The sequence below is a fragment of the Onychostoma macrolepis genome, chromosome 03, assembly GCF_012432095.1.
Source record: "Onychostoma macrolepis isolate SWU-2019 chromosome 03, ASM1243209v1, whole genome shotgun sequence".
NCBI lineage: Eukaryota > Metazoa > Chordata > Actinopteri > Cypriniformes > Cyprinidae > Onychostoma > Onychostoma macrolepis.
In genome coordinates this window covers 29,979,096-29,997,457 of record NC_081157.1, presented here as the reverse complement: position 1 = coordinate 29,997,457, position 18,362 = coordinate 29,979,096, and the positions used below count along the sequence as shown (strand labels likewise).

The following is an 18,362-nucleotide window of genomic DNA, read 5'->3' as shown; positions in this document are numbered from 1 at the left end:
GGCGCTGCGCCCCATTTCAGCGTGGTCAATGGGGCAGCCGTCCAGCATCTGATGTCGGGCGCATTACCAGCCAAAATATGCATTGAGCATTCAGGGGGCATTAACAGCTGACACCGGAGCCGGATAGTGAACAGCATGGTCTCCAAACATAAGGCCCATACTGTGGCTGATCTGAATCAGAAAGCCTGAGCTTCTAGTCCTGCTGAAAACACAATGTTTGAAGTGTATTGGATGCTGGTGCCCCCGCTATATGGCAAAAAGCATGTGGACTCTAGAAAACACAACCACTTGTTCTTGAACATTAAGGAGTTGGTTCTCTAGTTGCTGCTATGATATATTCTGGAAAGGTTTTCCACTAGATGGTTTGGTCAACTAAATGAATCGAAAAATATCCATAATGATAATTTAAATTACAACATACTGCTGACAAAAATATGACAAAAACCATAACACTGCACCAATATTAATATTAACAGTAAACTAACAGTGCCAACTATAACTATTTCAAATAATCCAATCGTAATCGGTAATGACAAGGTTTGACTTGACCGACCTGAGCTGTGCGCTGAAACTTAACAGTGACAAAACTTATTAATTAGCCAAAGGCATCCTATACATAAGGGTTTAATCAGATACGCAAATATAAACACAACATTAGAACTTATATCTGTACAAAATACACAACTGAGCTTGAACCATGCACTAGTCAGAATTCGTAAGTCATGTTGTGAATTTGCTCTTTCTGTGACAATGCACTAAAACACGAACAGTGAATAACTAGCATGACAAACTCACTTTGTATTGCAAGAGTGTGGTCATGATTATATGTGATTATATGTTATATGTTGATACATGTTTAAATTAATGTATAAAAAATGTGAATATTTGGTTTCATTTTGCATTCTCATCAGCTAAAATTAGAGATGCACAATTAATCGAAATCGCGAATAAATCGGTTGGTTTAGTGCGATTATGAAATAGCGAAAGCTGTTATGCGCAGCTTGTCAGTGAAGTACGGCTCTGTGATCAGTAGTAAATGCTTGAGTAGTAAATGACCGAGTTACTTATAACATGCAATTGAAAAAGCAACATGAGAAGCATTTATGAAGCTCTTGTCCGAAAGACACCATTTAGAAACATGTTTTTACCCCAAACTCACCTAATAACATCAGTCGAGTGTTTGAAATAAAATCCTTCTGTGAGATGTTGTGGCTTCTTACACAGAATAAGGCACACAACATATTATTTCATACACTCTAAAAAATGCTGTGTTAAATACAACCCAGTGCTGGGTAAATACTGGACAGAACACATGCTGGGTTGTTTTCAACCAACAGTTGGGTTAAATGTTTATGCTCAATGTTTAAAGGTTCATCCATATTTTACCCAGCTCTGGGTTGTATTTAACCCAGCATTTTTTTAGAGTTTAGTATTCCACGCAGTGATAAAGGCTATGTCAATTAACAGTGCATTATGAATATACTTCATTATAAAGATAATATATGAGAAGGCTTTAAGAACTCAGATAAACCATATTTGTATTGAATTAATGTTTGTTTGTTCGTTTGTGTTTAACACCATTCCAGCTTTTGTGGCTATTTTCATATTTTCATCAATGAAAGCAGTTCAATCTTCGGTTTATTCAGCTACCACAGCCTTTGCTGTATCGCGATTCCAGTTTAATTTCAATTAAATGTGCAGCTCTGCAACACCACATTCAGTAAACCGCTTCTTTATGGACCTCTCCTTTATAATTTATACTCCAATGATCAACAAGCATTTACCAACTTGGAAATGGTCAAAGATGGTCTTTTCAGCAAGCTCTTCGACATTAAAGACATGATAGGCATCTCACTTGGATGCTTATCAAGCTACTAGGCCAGTTGTTATTTTCTTAAACAATCACAGTCTTCGCTGTTTGTCTGACACCCTGGAATAAACACCGACTATTCAAGGAAAGCAATTACCATCGGGTCATTATCTATTGAAGCATTGCCTCTCCAATGCCCATGTCTGCTCGCTCCACTTTAAACATTCATGTTGTTTTCCACAACTCCTCTCGAAGACAAAAACAAGAGAACTTCAGCGGCCAACAATCGGTCTTTAGAAGACGAACGGTAATTATAAGTAATTATCGGTGTCTTCAATTAAGTGAATAAAGTATGGAATATAATCTGGCTGTTTAATCTGGCTGTTTGATTTACTCAAGAGGTGCCAGTGATTCCTCTTGAGCATTTCTGACTGATCCGAGGAGGAAGAAGAAACGGAAAAACTGTCAGAAACACAGACTTTGCAACTTCCAAACCTCACATATGAAACAAACATGCCACCCATCAGCCATTATTGATCTGCGCCTTCAGGTATTTAATGATCCCTCAAGAGAGGAGAAAGGCTGGATGGGTGATGGAGGTGAAAGCTCGCAGAGTAGCGTCTCCGATGCTGCTTTAATGTGATCCCCATCTGTAATTAATTCTCAATTAAAGTGGGCAGCCCGCAGCCCTGATACAGAGAACGGGAAGGAGGGAGGCCTTTGGAGTCTCATTAGTAGATTTACATCGATCAGATACATCTGTTCAATAACAAAGAAGGAAGACTTTCTCAAGTCTATTTTTCACCTTGCAGAGGAGGCGAGATAAACACTTGCTAGCCAATGTCGAAAAAGACGTTGGGTTGGGAAAGAAAGAACCGGAGCAGATGGGCAGAAGTGGCGTATAATGCAGATGAATGAATGCATTTGGAAGCTGGTAGGATGATTAAAAGAGGTTTAGAATGTCACCTTAAGGTGAAAAGCTGTACTCGTGTGTTTCTCCTGAATTACAACGAGCTTGTCTGTTTATGATTGGTGTTCTTCTTGGTCTTTTTTTGTTCACCGTGGCACAGACTCTCTCTCTCTCTCGCATAGATGCAGATAACCTTTCGTTTTCTACGACATAATTTGTCATAAAAAACTTATTTTGAACTAGGAAGGTCATAACTCAGTAAATCTCACTGGTCTATGATGCAAAGACACAGAAAAATGGAACATTATTCTATCTGGGAAAGAGCTACTTGAGTAACAAAAGAAAGCACTGTGGCAATAGAAAACTAAATGAGAAGGTAGGTGAGATAAACCTAAGGCTTTTTCTAATAGCAAAATATGTGGGTAAATCATAATTTATTGTCCCTAAAGTAGCCTCTAAAGCTGACATTACAGCATTCACAATAGAAAACAGAAAAATATGATTTTATATATTTAATCATTTAATGTATTTATGTTTTCATATTAACTAAAATTAACTGTTGTTATTTATTTATTTTAATATTAAGTCACAGACAATTATAATATTATTTATTGTAATATATTTCCAATAATATAAAGGTTCATTGTCTTTTTGCAGTGAAACCCTGAAGGCAAACTTCATACAGAAGATCAGTATTTAAATTGTCTGTCTCTCAGTTTTTGAGGCACACATTCAAGACCCAGTCAGATCAAATAAATCATTCTAGACAACAAAATCTAGTCAAAGCAGAAAATGCATACATCATGAGCTTCAAGCTTATTAGATGATTCAAGTCTGTATATTTTTCAGCTTCTGTATTCTTCAGTCCCATATTTCAAAAGTACCATATCACCAAAAATTGCAATACCTCTGCAAATTTCTTCACCCTAATTTAATTTAATCCTCTATACAGGCAAGTGCTCAGCAAACATGACCTAGTTTCACTCACCAGAGAGAAACTTCCCTTCAGCCTTCTCAAAAAGACTTTATTTACAATCTTTAAATGTCCCCCCACACAAAAAAATAAGTAAACGTTGCGTTGAGTTCAGAAGAGACGCTCATCTAAACTGAAAAATGCATTGCTTTGTCTTGCCACGTGCATTATCGGACAACACCATCTTTTGCGAGACTTGGGCAACGCGAGTGATAATTAGATCTGTCCCAAAAAAAAGCTATTTAGCGTGCACCAACATGAAAAACAGTGTTTACTGAAATCATTGTAATCTTTGCACATTACCATCCCCAAACATGTAATTAAAGGTTTGGAGCGTGAACTGTTTTTTCCCTTGCGACTCGCAGTAGTAAGCGCTTATCACACCAATGACACATTTAGAAAAGCTGCAGACAGAATTCCCTGACCGCATCACCGCTAAGATGCTAACTTCACTGCGCTAGTACACTTAAAAGTAGCAAGAGCAGAGAAACTGATAATGGGTGTACTCTGCCAGGCTTGTCTTGACTTGCCAACAGAGCAGCCCAAAAACCGTTGTGGTGCTACTTAATTTTATACTAAGTCATTAGATGCACAAAGTCAACAGGAGGTGGGAATGTGGTTTTCTTCCGAAGTGTTGCACAACAACCAGTCAATGACACCAACAGATGCTTGTTCCCTGTAAGCGGCACAAAATGCACAGCAAGAGAGCGGCAACCTTGAGCAAATATACAGGATTAAAAAGAATTACACCGCTCTTAGTAAAAGCAACTCGCTAATTGCGGCGCGCATGTAACATATTGCTTTGTTTGTAGTGCACGCTTAACTCAAATGAACCCGAGTGCAATAGTCGCTTAACCGCTTATAAAGTAGATTAAAGTCCCTGACTTATGAGGTCATTAAGTCTGAACGCTGAACATTTAAATGAAAAGTAGCAAAATGTTTGTACTGCTAAAACGTACGCGTTTAAATCGCTTCTTTTATCGCAGTTAGTGCCAAGGTGCATTAGCCAAGCGCATACTAACTAATAGATAGATAGACAGATAGATAGATAGACGGATAGATAGATAGATAGATAGATAGATAGATAGATAGATAGATAGATAGATAGACAGATAGATAGATAGATGCGAAATGCTAAAAATTTTGTCACCTTCACACTATCCAAGATGTAGATGAGTTTGACTCTTCATCATAACAGATTTAGAGAAATGTAGCATTACATCACTTGCTCACCAATGGATCCTCTGCAGTGAATGGGTGCCGTCAGAATGAGAGTAAAAACACAATAATCCACAAGCAATCCACACGACTCGAGTCCATCAATTAACGTCTTGTGAAGCAAAAAGCTGCATGTTTGTAAGAAACAAATCCATCATGAAGCCTTTTTTTTTACTTCAAACCACTGCTTCCAGCTAAAATACAAGTCCTCTATGCATAATATTGCTTTCTCTAGTGAAAATCTGATCTGAATCAGGAGAGAAATATGCACTGATCAAGCACCGTTTACAAGCGAAAATGGTCCAAAACAGTTCTACAAGTGCTGTAATGCTAAATTTCTCCAAATCTGTCTGTAAACAAACTCATCTACATCTTGGATGGCCGAAGGGTGAGCCAATTTTTTTTAGCAAGTTTTCATTTTGGAGTGAACTAAAAAGGGAAAAAAGTTAAATTTCAGTTTACATTTAATAATTAATTACAACAATAATAACAATGATATTTAATAATGATAAATGAAATAATTCAGTCATCCTGTGGCCTCTTGGACGTTTGCTGACACCCCCTAGTGGTCCCTGGCCCCCCGTTTTAGAGCCACTGGCTTAGAGGACAGCGTAGAGCGTTTCGCTCTGAAATACACAGGGAAGACTGATTAAAAGCTCAAAGCTCAGAGCTCAAGACAGCACGGCTGGCCTGTAGCCATCGAGCGGCAGTATTCAGGTGCACGAGCCACGAGTCTTGATCTATCTAGCAGCTTTGGACACCGCAGGATACGGCTTCTTTTCCTGCTCTGGCAGAACCGCCGCGGCGCGACAGATGGACAGACACAACAACCCTGTGTGTCAAAACCCGCTGTAGCATTCACTCTAATTCAATTATAAAATTGATTGCCGGGAAGTCGGCCTCCAGCTAACATACGCTTTGGTAAGCACGTTAAGACTTAAAAGCCTTCCGACGCAAAGCTAAACAGGTATTTCCAGCGGTCTGGAGTGAAAAACTGCAACCAATTATCAGCAATTAAAAGTTTTTTTTTTTTGTACTTTGCTTCTCATCCGATCTAGCAAACAGGCCCAGATTTGCCATTTAAACGTGTTAAAAGTTCACTGTGTTTATGTAATCGCTATTGACCTTTAATTATATTTATCTTAAAAAGCGCTTTGCAATTGCATAAATTAGTTATTTATGAGCCGAAACGTATGCATTATTCACTGGTCTATTTGCATGACAAATGGATCTGGGAATTAATTGCAATACTTAATAGTTAATGCAGAATCAGGTACGGCCAGGCCATTGGTTTCCCAAAATATCCTATTCTTCAAAATTAAATATGGTGTTTTTTTTTTTTTTCTCTTCTCAATTTAGAGAGGTGAATAGGTCGTTTTTTAATGCTGTGAGTGGTAATGGACTCCTTGTTAAAAGGCTGAAAGGCCATCACAAAGCACATACACTCTTAGCAACTGTATTATTTGCAATGAAAGCCAAATGGCTGCACTGTCAAGATAGATGGACGCTCTCTATTTTCCAGAAGTGAATTATGCTTTCAACAGGTAACTAATTGTGCAGATGAGATTTCAGTTGGAGAAAAGTCAGCTCTTCATAATACGCTGACATTTCCACACTCGTCTTTAGGACTAAATTAATCCGCCTCAACACAATGAACTCTGGGCCACTGTCTGCGACTGCACACTGCCGAACACGCCGTCCCTGCGACACATTGGAGTGTTTCAATATGTCACACATGAAATCTTGAGCTTGATCTTCCTTTTCAGAACAGATTGCTTTCTGTCTACCCACACACTTCTGTTGCCCGCCATCACAGAGATGGGCGCGCGCATCTTCTGACATGAAATGGGGGATGAGCGAGAGTGCGCCACATAAAAGGATTGACTGACAGAGCTGGTCGCTCAGTGAAAAGCAGGATAAGGGATAAACATGCTGAAGATAGATATCTTCCTTTTCATTTTTTCCAGCAAACACAGAACGTCTCTTTCGTTCACACGTCTAGCCAGTCTAGTCCAGTTTTTCCTCTGCTGAATGCGGGTAGTGAACTAGGCATAATCTGTAGTGACTTATGAGACGCTTTTTGAAAAGCAGACATTTCAACTACTGCTAAAAGCACTAGTCAGACATTTTAACTTTTTTCTTTTTGCTATATAAAAACGTGCATCAAACATTTATTTTTATCTTCATAAAATATAATCCAAAATATGAATATTATAATATTTTAAAACTATTATCATGCACACAAAGACACAAATTTACAGAAATTACAAATGATTTCTCAACTAACAGTTCAACCCAATAAAGTTTTTTTGAAAAGCAAGTGTACTTGTTTACCAATAAATATAAAATATAAATATTAAGCAGCACAACTGTTTTCAACATTTATAATAATCGTAAATGTTTTCTTGAGCAGCAAATAAGCACATTAGAATGATTTCTGAAGGATCATGTGACACTGAAGAATGCTGAAAATTCAGCTTTGCATCACATGAATAAATTACATTTGAAAATATATTAACAAAGATAACAGTTCATTTAAATTGTAATAACATTTCAAAATATTTCTTTACAATGTATATATGGAAAGTTAAACAATCCTCCTGTGAAGCCTATAAAATCTAAAGTGCTTTTATATACATTGTGTTTTTAGAGAGTATAATTTCCAAAAGTCCAGAGGGAAAAAATATGGCAATTTACATGGTTCCTCCATAATAAAACATATGCATTTGGATTGACTTTTGGGCCAATTACTCTATGCAAACTCAGAGATGACAAATTGATCAGGAATAAAATTACCACATGACCACAGTATTTGTCAAAAAGCAGTAGGTAATTTGTCCAGGAATTTCTCCTGGGTGGTAGGAGGAGAAAAAAGGCAATAAAATCACTGACTAACACCTATTAATGCTGAAATTGCATCATGTCAACATGTAAAACAATTACAGCCCAAATAGGGCTACAGAGAGTCATTCCTGTTACAATGCCAAGCACTAGGCTTTGCTATATAAAAGTGTCATGGGATCATGAGACAATTCTTTCCATATTTCAGTCCAATCAATCACGAAAATTTAATTTCTCCACATTCTCAGGATTCCGGTCAATTTAGCAATTACTCAATAATGCACCTTAGTGGTGGCATTTCTTCTTTATTTTAATGTGTAATCCGACAACTTCTCTGGAATAGCCTGCGAAAAGGCAATTATCTATCATCCGTGTTTCAGCTCGATACCGCTCCTGATTAATGTGTAATTGGAGTCAATGATAATTCTTTAGCAACATTTAATCACACTTCAGGTCCAACAGAGCTGCCAGTAAGCAGACACACACAAATTGCTCTCAAATACGCAAACCCTTTCCGCCTGTGAGCAGTCCAAACTTTTCTTTATTGGTGTCTAACAAGCTTCCTAGCGGGCGCGAGGGAGGCTGTACACATGAGATCAGGACAGGCCCTTCATTCACATTTTCATTACTCTTTTTTCTTATCTGCTGCTTGCATCTCTTTTCCTCTTGTTTACTGAAGAGAGCGCAGCAGCATCTCTCCAGTCTGCAGGACGAGTGCTATATGTGCTGACTTCTGATTTGACGTTCTGTGTCCTCTTCCTCCGGCTGCATTATTTCACCGTCAGAGGTGTGAAAGCAGAGACGAGGTCAAGCTCCTTTCATGGTTGATTGTCACTTAGTGGCATCCTGCCGCCATTGTGACTGAGACCGACTGTAACTCTACCAGCAGACTCAACAGGCCTGAGAGATGCTTTAATCAAAAATAACTTTCAAATGGATTCTGACAGTGCTCCTGTAGGTGACTCAGTGCCATACAGGAGACAACAATCTGCTTTGGAACCTCAAAAATTTTATTTTCCTCTTTCAAAAAGGCCAGTGAAAGAAAATGCTTAATCCATGAAGGGAGAGAGGCCTGTGACCTTAGAAAAGGTTGTTGTTAACCTCGAACTACTGAATATATTATTCATTTCTATCCTAAATTAAACTGTTAAAGGTATTGCACATATGAAGTAGTTAAATATTATATTACTTAAAAACATAATTATGACATTTTCATTGTTGGATATAGTGAAGAAAGTATCTGGCCAAAAATCATAAAAATGCAAACATTTGCTGTTTAAATCCCGCTGCTTTTCATTCCAGAATATAATGTTTATTTATTTATGCAATATTTTTGCATAATATTTTAGCACTATAAATGTAACACAAAATTAAATTTGAAAAATAAACATTTATAAACAAAAAATAAAAATGTCAATTAATACAAAACAAATAACGAAAAATAAAATGACAAGAAAGGAAAGAAAGAAATCTAAGCTAATTTACTTTCATTTGAAGCACAAATTTAGTCTGAAATAAACTGTTTCATTTAAAAAGTGGAACACAGTTAACGATTTTATTAATTAAAAACAGATTTATGATTTTCATTGTTGGATGCAGTAAGAAGTTATCTATGGGAAAGGTCAAAAAAATTTGCTGCTTAAAACCTTCTACTTTTCATTGCAGGAATAATTTTATAATAGTCAGAAATAAATTCATCATTTATAAATAAAAAAATGTCAATAAATACAAAATAAAAATGACAATAAATAAAGTAATTTAGCCTAATTTACTTTTATTTTAAGCCCAAATTTAGTCTAAAATAAACTGGTTTCATATAAAAAGTGGAACACAGTTAAATATTATGTAAAATGAAAACAGATTTAGGATATTTTCATTGTTGAATACAGTAAAGAAGATCTCTAAGATGTGGCAGTCCAAAATCAAAAATGCATTTGCTGTTTAAAACCTACTACTTTTCACACAGGGTTACTTTTATAATAATTTAAACAAACAGCTGTTACAAGAGGGGAAAAAAGAGATTTGTGCATGTAATGCTTACAAACAAATGTACTGGGACACCAAAGTGTAGCACTCGTGGAAAGCGCCTTGACTGGATTCTCTGGGTCTCTGCTTTAGCAGTGACAACAGACTAATTTATTTAAGAGTGAAGGAGGGAGTGGATGAAGACAAATGTGGGCAGAAGCCTTGGGCTAGAACAGGCTCACCCCACAGATGCCCCAATTGACTGATGATGGCTCTCAATAATTAACTTCATAAAGGGGCCCTACCAGCCAGCAGGTGTATTAAAACCAGGCCACATAAACGGCCTCTATTGAATTAGCCGAGCCTACGTCATTTTTCACTTGACTCCTCAAAGCCAAACCACATTGATTCAAAATGGATGTGTCCATTCGGTGAGAATATGAGCAAAGGGCAACGGCTCGAACCCTCCCGTGAGTGACAGGACAGAGACGTATTTCTCAATTGTGTCATCTCCTCCTGATTACATTTGTCTAACACATCATTTCCTACCTGTGGAGAGGAGCGCAAGGAATGATGACAAACAGTTGAAAAAAAGGAGAAGGAAAAAAGCTCACTAACGCAATTTGACATAATAACAGCAAATCACAAACACATTACCAGCACAATTCAGCTCAGAACAAATCTGATATCTCATTCTTTTCAGGAGAGCATATTCCTGGAATTCAGACTCCAAAAAGCTCGAAAATGGCTTCCTTGACAGTTTCTGATTTTGCGAAAGCCCTTTTAAGCAAATGAGTCCACTCAGCAGCTCTTCATAATGCTATTTTCTAGTCGTGTTGTAATGCTATTTTCTAGTCAGCTCCTACTTACTTGAATGAAAAGAAAAAAGCCAGAAATAGCCTAAAATCCTTTGGTCAAGATTACATTGCAATAGCATGTCAAATGAGCTAGAAGATTTGACAAAAAATGTATCAATTATCTTATATCAGGCTAAAATTGAAATAAATATTTGAAACTATTATTAACTAAATAAATACAAAAATGTATTATAGTATAATACGATTGCATTAAATCTAAATAATAATAATAATAATAAAATGTATTATTGCTACAATTCCTATCATAATAACCTTTGCCTAGCTCATGTTTCATTGACAAATCACCTATAATATATGACAAAAATGTTTAATTAATTAGATAATATCAGGATAAACATTTTAATAAATAATTGAAACAATGAAATAAATGCAATAATAATAACAACAACAACAATAAAATTTGTTATTGCTATAATTTCTATCATAATAACCTTTGCCAAGCTCATGTTTCAATGTTAAATCACCTATAAGATATAGCAGAAATGTATAAAAGCTTAATAAAAAATAAATAAAATAATAATAATAAATTATTTGCCAAGCTTGTTTCAATGTTTCAATTTCAAATCATGTATCAAAATGTCAAAACAGAAAATAATTATAAATTATTATAGTATAGTAAGATTTCAATCTAAATAATAATAATTCTATCCCTATTTGCTCAAACTCTCATGAACTAAAACAGTATTTTTCAAATGTTTTGGGACCAGTAACTCTTTCAGACAAGTAAACAGTAATCAGTTGTACTAGTTCAAAATCCAGGTACCTTGAAAAGCTTGTGCAAGTGTAATTTGGTGCACATAAGTGCCAAAACATGCAGGAATCTGGGGGCTGTCAAATCCCTTGATGAAGAGAGATCCACATATGGCGGAGCAGAAACAGCGCACATGGCTGCTATCGCTGTCACCACACAAACACCACAGCCCCGTTGCTTGTACAGAGGAAAATAATCGGCTTCCTGTGAGCACTTCCTTTATTGTCTGGTTTCTTGCTGGTGGTACTCAGGACAGGATGAGTCTAGCATGGAAGCTGTTTTATGTGCTGAGTCGCGATGGGAGCCTGAATAGCTGGTAATGGGTGGGAACATCAAAGATCTCAAATAATGAATGATGAAAAATTCAGCAAGGTAGAGGAGGCTGCAAGGACAAAGCGATGAGAGGTAGACACAATATCTTATTTCCAACCTGCTACTTTCATCTGCAGTGGCAACAGAAAGCACTTCTCACCAATGGGGTAATTATCGCCATCATGAAAGTTTCATGCTGTCTAAAGGGGAAGCCAGTGTGGAACAATAAGAGTGACTTTCAAAGGCCCCTTCTTCGCTGTCCTCCCCTGCGTTGGCATTCACCTCTGGACCTCTCTGCTTTAACAACTTTCTGCCTTTGTGTGGCTCAAAGAGAAGAAAAGACAACCAAAAAAACTAGGGGAGATGGGGAAGGAGAAGCCGTAACCACACAGAAGAGGAGTAAAAAAAAAAAACTGTGCTCCGTTTGCGGCACAGTGATCCCTCAGCACGTGGATGCGATAGGAATCACAGAGCAGCATCGCCCGTCCACACGGCCGCTTATTTCATGCTACATTAACAGACCAAAGGGACGTTTCTGAGGCCGCGGAAAAACTGAAACCAGAAAACACAGAGCTCAAGAAATAATAACGCTGAAATACTGCACAGCGGCATGTGATGAAGTTACTCAAAATCTATTTTCTTTAGGGAATGTTGGATTAATATATTGACTACATAGCTCAACAATTCATAATGCTGATTGCGAGAAAACAAAGATCTGCAGGGCAAAGGAAACAAGCATTTGCAATGAAGCCGTACTGGAATAAATATGACCGCCTCAAGCTGCTTTCACTGAGTGGTGCCTCTGCTTTCCACATTTCAATGAGATGCATTTTCACACCGGAATTTCAAATGGACCGCTTTAGAATGAATGAAAAGTTGCTGCGGCCACAAAGTCTTTTTGGACACTCGAGCCACTCACGTAAATATGCATGTGTGATTGAGCTCGAAACAAAATATCAAATCAGCCAGCCATTTATTTTAAAGAGGGATGGCACAATATAATTTTCCAAGCAAAATGTTTCACAAAAAAGACATTTGTTAGGTCTCAAATGATAAACAACAGAAATATTGTTCAGAATTGTATGCTAGGCTTTGAGCATTGAAATTACTTCAGTCCCTGCAACAGATATGAGTAGCAGGATATTATGTCACGGTCTAGGACTTATGCTTTTAACAAATAATAAATAATATATAAATAATAACAAATGTAGCATGTTAGAATACACTACTGTTCAAAAGTTTTTTAAAAGAAGTCTCTTATGTCCACCAATGTTGCATTTATTTGACAAAACAAATACAGTAATAACAGTAATATTGTGAAATATTATTACGGTTCTCAAAAATGTCATTTATTCTAGTGAAAGTAAAGCTGAAATTTCAGCATCATTACTCCAGTCCCTTCCGAAATCATTCTAATATGCCGATTTGCTGCTTAATAAACATTTCTTACTGTTATCAATGTTGAAAACAATTAAGTATCAATTTCTTAAAAAAAAAAAAAGACTTGAATGGTACTGTAAGAATTACAGAACCTCAGACACTTTGAACTTCTGAGATGGACAACACCAACACGGTGTATTAACATACAGACATCTGTCTCCACATCCCACTGAGAGAAAATGCGGGAAAAATGCCTCTCTCACATATGCATCAGTTCCTTTTCATCCCCTTCCTTCCCCTCACCCATCCTTCCCTCCACTCTGCTCAAAATGGTCAATAGTAGATTGTAATGTTCTACATGAATGCAAGTGATATTTACAGTCATGTTTGGTATCATTTGAATTGTCTCAGGGCGTCTGGTACAATGGTCTCATTCTTACAAGAAGTAAATTAAAAGGTAATACAGATCCTAAGAGTTTAGAGATATTTTGCACACTGTAGAGGACAGGTCAGTTTCCAGTGGTTTCTATGCAAAATTACCTTTTGTCCCAAAAGGTGTTAACTCGGTCAATGCAAATTCCAATCGTTAGCTCCTGTCTCCATCTCGGGTGATGTTGGTCTTGGTCTGGGGTACTTAAGGAAATGTTGCAAAAGGATCGGGGCGTTTTCTGTAGCCAGAAGCCCGTAGTGTGGTGTGTCTCTATACTTCACACTATGTATTTCTATAAAGTCAGGTATGCATCTTTTACTCATAGATTTATCTTTGAGGATTCGATGTTTTGTATTGATATGATTTGATATCTCTGAATTGGCTATGTAATTGACATAATACATATTTACCTGACTGATAATAAATTGTTGCATTTGATCTTATTCTGTTTTACTCTGTAATTATTGACTCTAGTAGAATACGTTGTATCCTTGTTAGCGACATGAGCACCTGAATGAACGAGTAAATATAAAGTAAAGAGTCACTAGAATAATCAAATATCAGAAGAATACTAATTAGAAATAGACAAACAACCAATTTGCATTTCAACCTAAATTCGAGGTTATAATAAAATGGAGTCAGATTAGTTAATAAAAATGGAGTCAGATTTGAAGTTAACCTAGATTTAATAACTTTGCACGCTGAAAAGACCGAACATGCAGGGAACCTTCACCCACGATTGGATACCGTCCTTGGACCAAATTCGTGGACCTTACAGTACTCTAAATGATCTGCTCTCCCACAACAATGCAAACCATACCAGTCTGAGTCCATCTGTGGTGTTTAGATGCTCTGTTAGTCAATTATGCAGATATGAAGGTCACACAAGAAAATGTGGTACTTTTTCGCATTTGTTTCCACTCTGCTTCCATATTTGCATTCATATAAATGAAGGTGAATGAAGAGCAAAGTCTAGTGTGGTCACACGGTGAATGATCCATGTCCATTGGTAATATGAAGTTTACTAAATATCACCTGGTCCTGGGTTACAAGCAATTGCAATAAATAAATAAATAAAAGCTGAGAATAGTTAGAAAAGTTAGTTCTTGAGAAAAGATATAGCTTTATATCATGAAAGGTTTCTGAAATGTACTTCTAATTCATGCAAATGCTGATTAATTATCCCATTAATTACAATAAGTATTAAATGAAACAATAATAAAATTAGTAACAACTAACTAACTTGAGGACAATTCTGGGAGGGCATTCTTACATTAGACCCTGAGAGGGTCTAATTTTAGCTTTTCACTTCAAAACAAAAACAACCATTTTTACTCCACAAGTCTAAAACCACTGATGTGTTAATAAATCCCCCATTAACAAACAGACACATAAAACTTTGATATTCAACATAATACGTTGTCATAGATCACTATTTTCCACAGACACAAAATTAGATCAATAACTGTTTCAACTGACTAAATCTGACGAAATGACAAAGTTAAAAATAGTGTAGCCATTCATCAAAAGTGCTGAAATGAGATTTTGTGCAGTCCGGGGACAACTTTTACCCAGTCTTACCCTACTATTTTTAATCATACTACTATAATACTTTAATAGGCCACTGTATATTTTAGTGTTGAAAACCTGGTCTACATCACTTTGATGAATCAAATGCAAAAAAAAAGCAGCAAATATGACAGAAATAGTCTGCTAGTTGACCGCTCGGAATCTCTAGAGCAGAATGAATGCAGTCCATGTTGGTATCATTATTAAGATTATCAATTTAACAATATTGTTATTTTGGGTACCTCTTTCCATTGATCAAACTAGTTTATATGTCCGTACTGAGCATGTTAAGCTTTGATGAGGGCATCTCAACAAAGAAGCATTGATTTCCTCCACACCTCTCTTTGTAGAGTACATTAGTGTTTAGCAAAGCAGCATTTATCAGTTCTGTGAAGGAAACATCATACAAGATTTATGCTGCGGCATGTTTATCCATGTTAATATTGAATCAGGGCCGTAGATCCTAGCACATAGATAAACTTTGATCCTACAAGGGCAGTTAATGTAATGACCGTGCCAGTCAAGTGCTTATGAAGTACAGCCCAATTTCCCAAAGTCCATCCTGGGGATTTTGCCCAGTAACACATAGTGCCAGTTTAAATGGCTAAGCTGATTGCATTGCTTCAGCCGCTGCCACAGAACAATTAAGGATGTGACATCACATCCAATAGTGCGCTAATGGGCTTGGCTGGATGTATGATTGCTTGATATTAGTCTGCCATCCTCTGGGCTGGGTGAGCTTCTGGGTTCGAGTCTGGATGCCGCAGACACCAGCTGGGCTGAGTATAGGGTCAAAGTAGTAGCGCTGTCTGGGAAGACCGCCAGGCTCCCAAAGGTACAGATTCCCTCGGTTGCATATATGCGGCAGTGAACATTGTCAGCAGTGGCATATTGATTTTATGTATGTGCCCCTGCTTTCTGTCATGATGCAATATTCTGTCAAAGCACTGGCAGGAGAGCACTGGTCCAATTATTGAGCTGGCGTGTAGCCAACCGCCTTAACTACATCTACGAAGAGCCCATATATATCCACCTTCAAACATGTCTTTCAATCCAGCGCACAATTTTACTTCAGAAGAACACAATTTATATGCATAAAACTACATATGTTCAAAATCTGATGGTCTGGGAGTCGTTGGCGATTATTCACTTTCCAGAAAGTTCCTGTAAAGCAAGCCAGTTTACCGGCCAGCCATTTTTGTAACAGCCCTGCAGCAATTTCCAGACATGCAATTACAGTTCATTGGGAAAGTATTGCAATCTATGTAACTGCCTCTTGAAATTACATTTAAATCAAATATTTCAAATCAGGAACAAAATCCAGTAACAATGGTATCATAAATTGTGCTTCTTAAGCCCAGCTCACGCAAAAAAAAAAAAAAAAAAAAAATTCTGGCTCACCCAGCTAATACAAACTCAATAACCAAATGATTGACTCTCGATCCTTTCATTCCTGTACCATATTGGGTTTATATTGTCTCATATTTTAAATATTATACAGACACACACACACACACACACACACACACACACGAGTCAACCGGTGTCGTGAACCATCGGTCTGCCTTTTAAATTATGTTACATATGAGAGAATATATCAAAAGCTTTTAGATGTTTTTGAAAGAAGTTTGTTATGCTCACCAAGCTTGCATTTATTTAAGCAAAAATACAGTAAAACAGCAATACTGTGAAATATTACTACAATTTAAAGTAACTGTTTTCTATTTTAATATATTTAAAAATGCATCTTATTCCGGTAATGACAGCGTTGAATTTTCAGCATTCTTTATTTCAGTCTTCAGTGTCACATGATCCTTCAGAAATCATTCTAATATGCTGATTTGCTGCTCAAGAAACATTTATTATCAATGTGCAAACAGTATGCTGTTTAATATTTTTGTGGAATAGAACAGAATACTTTTGATGAATAGTTCAAAAGAACTTTTTAGCAACATTATAAATATCTTTAATGTCAGTTTTGATAAATTCAATGCTTCCTTGCTAAATAAAAGTATTAAAGTATTAAAAAAAAAAAAAAAAAAAAAAACTTACTGACCTCAATGGGCAGGGCAAACTGTTCATGATAGATTAGCATTTAAACAACAAATGTGATTTGGTCCTATGCGTTTCTGACTACTTATGAGGCATGACTGATTGGATAGTGATTGGTGGTCCACATGTGATCGGATCAACGAGACGTATAATAATTCCAGGTGTAAATGGAATCACAGAACCACGACCAGAGTTCTGCAGCTCACTTTGAGTCTTTTATTGAAAAAAAAAAACTGCCTGAATGTCGACCTAAATAATCAATCCAAGCCCGAAGCCAAACGGAACGAATGCAAATAATTACTACCCAGAGTCTATTTCTAAATTTACCTGCGTTAGCCTGCTTACTTTTCAATTACACCTTCTGCCAAAATCAAATGCAATTCTCAAATGGGCCCACCGCTATATGTGCGGATGTGAAAGGTGAGTCATTAGATGCGTCTCAGTGCTGGAGTTTTATTTGGGTCTTGTCGGAATGAAAGACACTTGACTGATAACGGCGAATCGGATCAGCCTCGTCGATCTCAGCCTTGGTGAGCTGCTAATTAGAAGAAGGCAATGAAGAACTACCGTAGCAAGATTAAAGAAGGGCCGAGAACAGGCATTAATTGCACTTCTGTGACAAGGCAATGGGAGAAAAACACTCACGCACACACTCAAAGAAAGCCGTGCACAGTACCCATGTCTTCTGCATTACTGGCTGAAGTGTCTGTCTGTTTTTTCCCAGCATTTTCCGGTGTGGGCCACCGTAAATGGATGCCCGGAGGGATTAAGCGTGAACATTGAAGGTAATTACATCTCTTACGTGAACTCAAAGCCATAGGGACCTTTGCTGGGTCACCCAGAACTTTCCTAATGAGCAGGCATTCAGGTTTAAAGATTAGACAAGCAATTAAGCTCTACTTACACTCTGTTGCTGGGAATGATCTTGTAGCCGTCCCTGAACCATGTCACCTGTGGCCGCGGGAAGCAACTGACCGCTGGGGAGTTTAGGATGGCGGCCCGGCCCTGTGTCACCGTCTTTCTTTGGTCATTGTCGAGAAAGTCACCCATATCTGTGAGAAGAAAGTCAGGGATCCTATTACAAACGTAGGAGAACTTCTTTTCACAAAACAAAGCAAACCTGATGATACATTCAGGAGGCTTTTGGGTACAAACTGCAGAGGTATTCAATCAGAAACATTTATTCAAACATTTATTCACGGCGCACAGCACCACAAGATTACATCACCATGCAGAACAAAAGAACGTCTAGCACGTTGAATTTGGTGACATA

At 37.3% G+C, this 18,362-nt stretch overlaps 1 protein-coding gene across 6 annotated transcripts in view; it reads right to left on the bottom strand.

Moving 5' to 3' along the window:
* Positions 1 to 18,362, bottom strand: part of sdk1a (sidekick cell adhesion molecule 1a) — a 342,555-nt gene that overhangs the window by 167,174 nt on the left and 157,019 nt on the right. For all 6 annotated transcript variants that reach the window (XM_058771492.1, XM_058771493.1, XM_058771494.1 and 3 more), the window contains one exon: positions 17,994 to 18,141. In XM_058771492.1, coding sequence (XP_058627475.1) covers positions 17,994 to 18,141 — 148 coding nt within the window. The remainder of the gene's footprint in view (positions 1 to 17,993; positions 18,142 to 18,362) is intronic.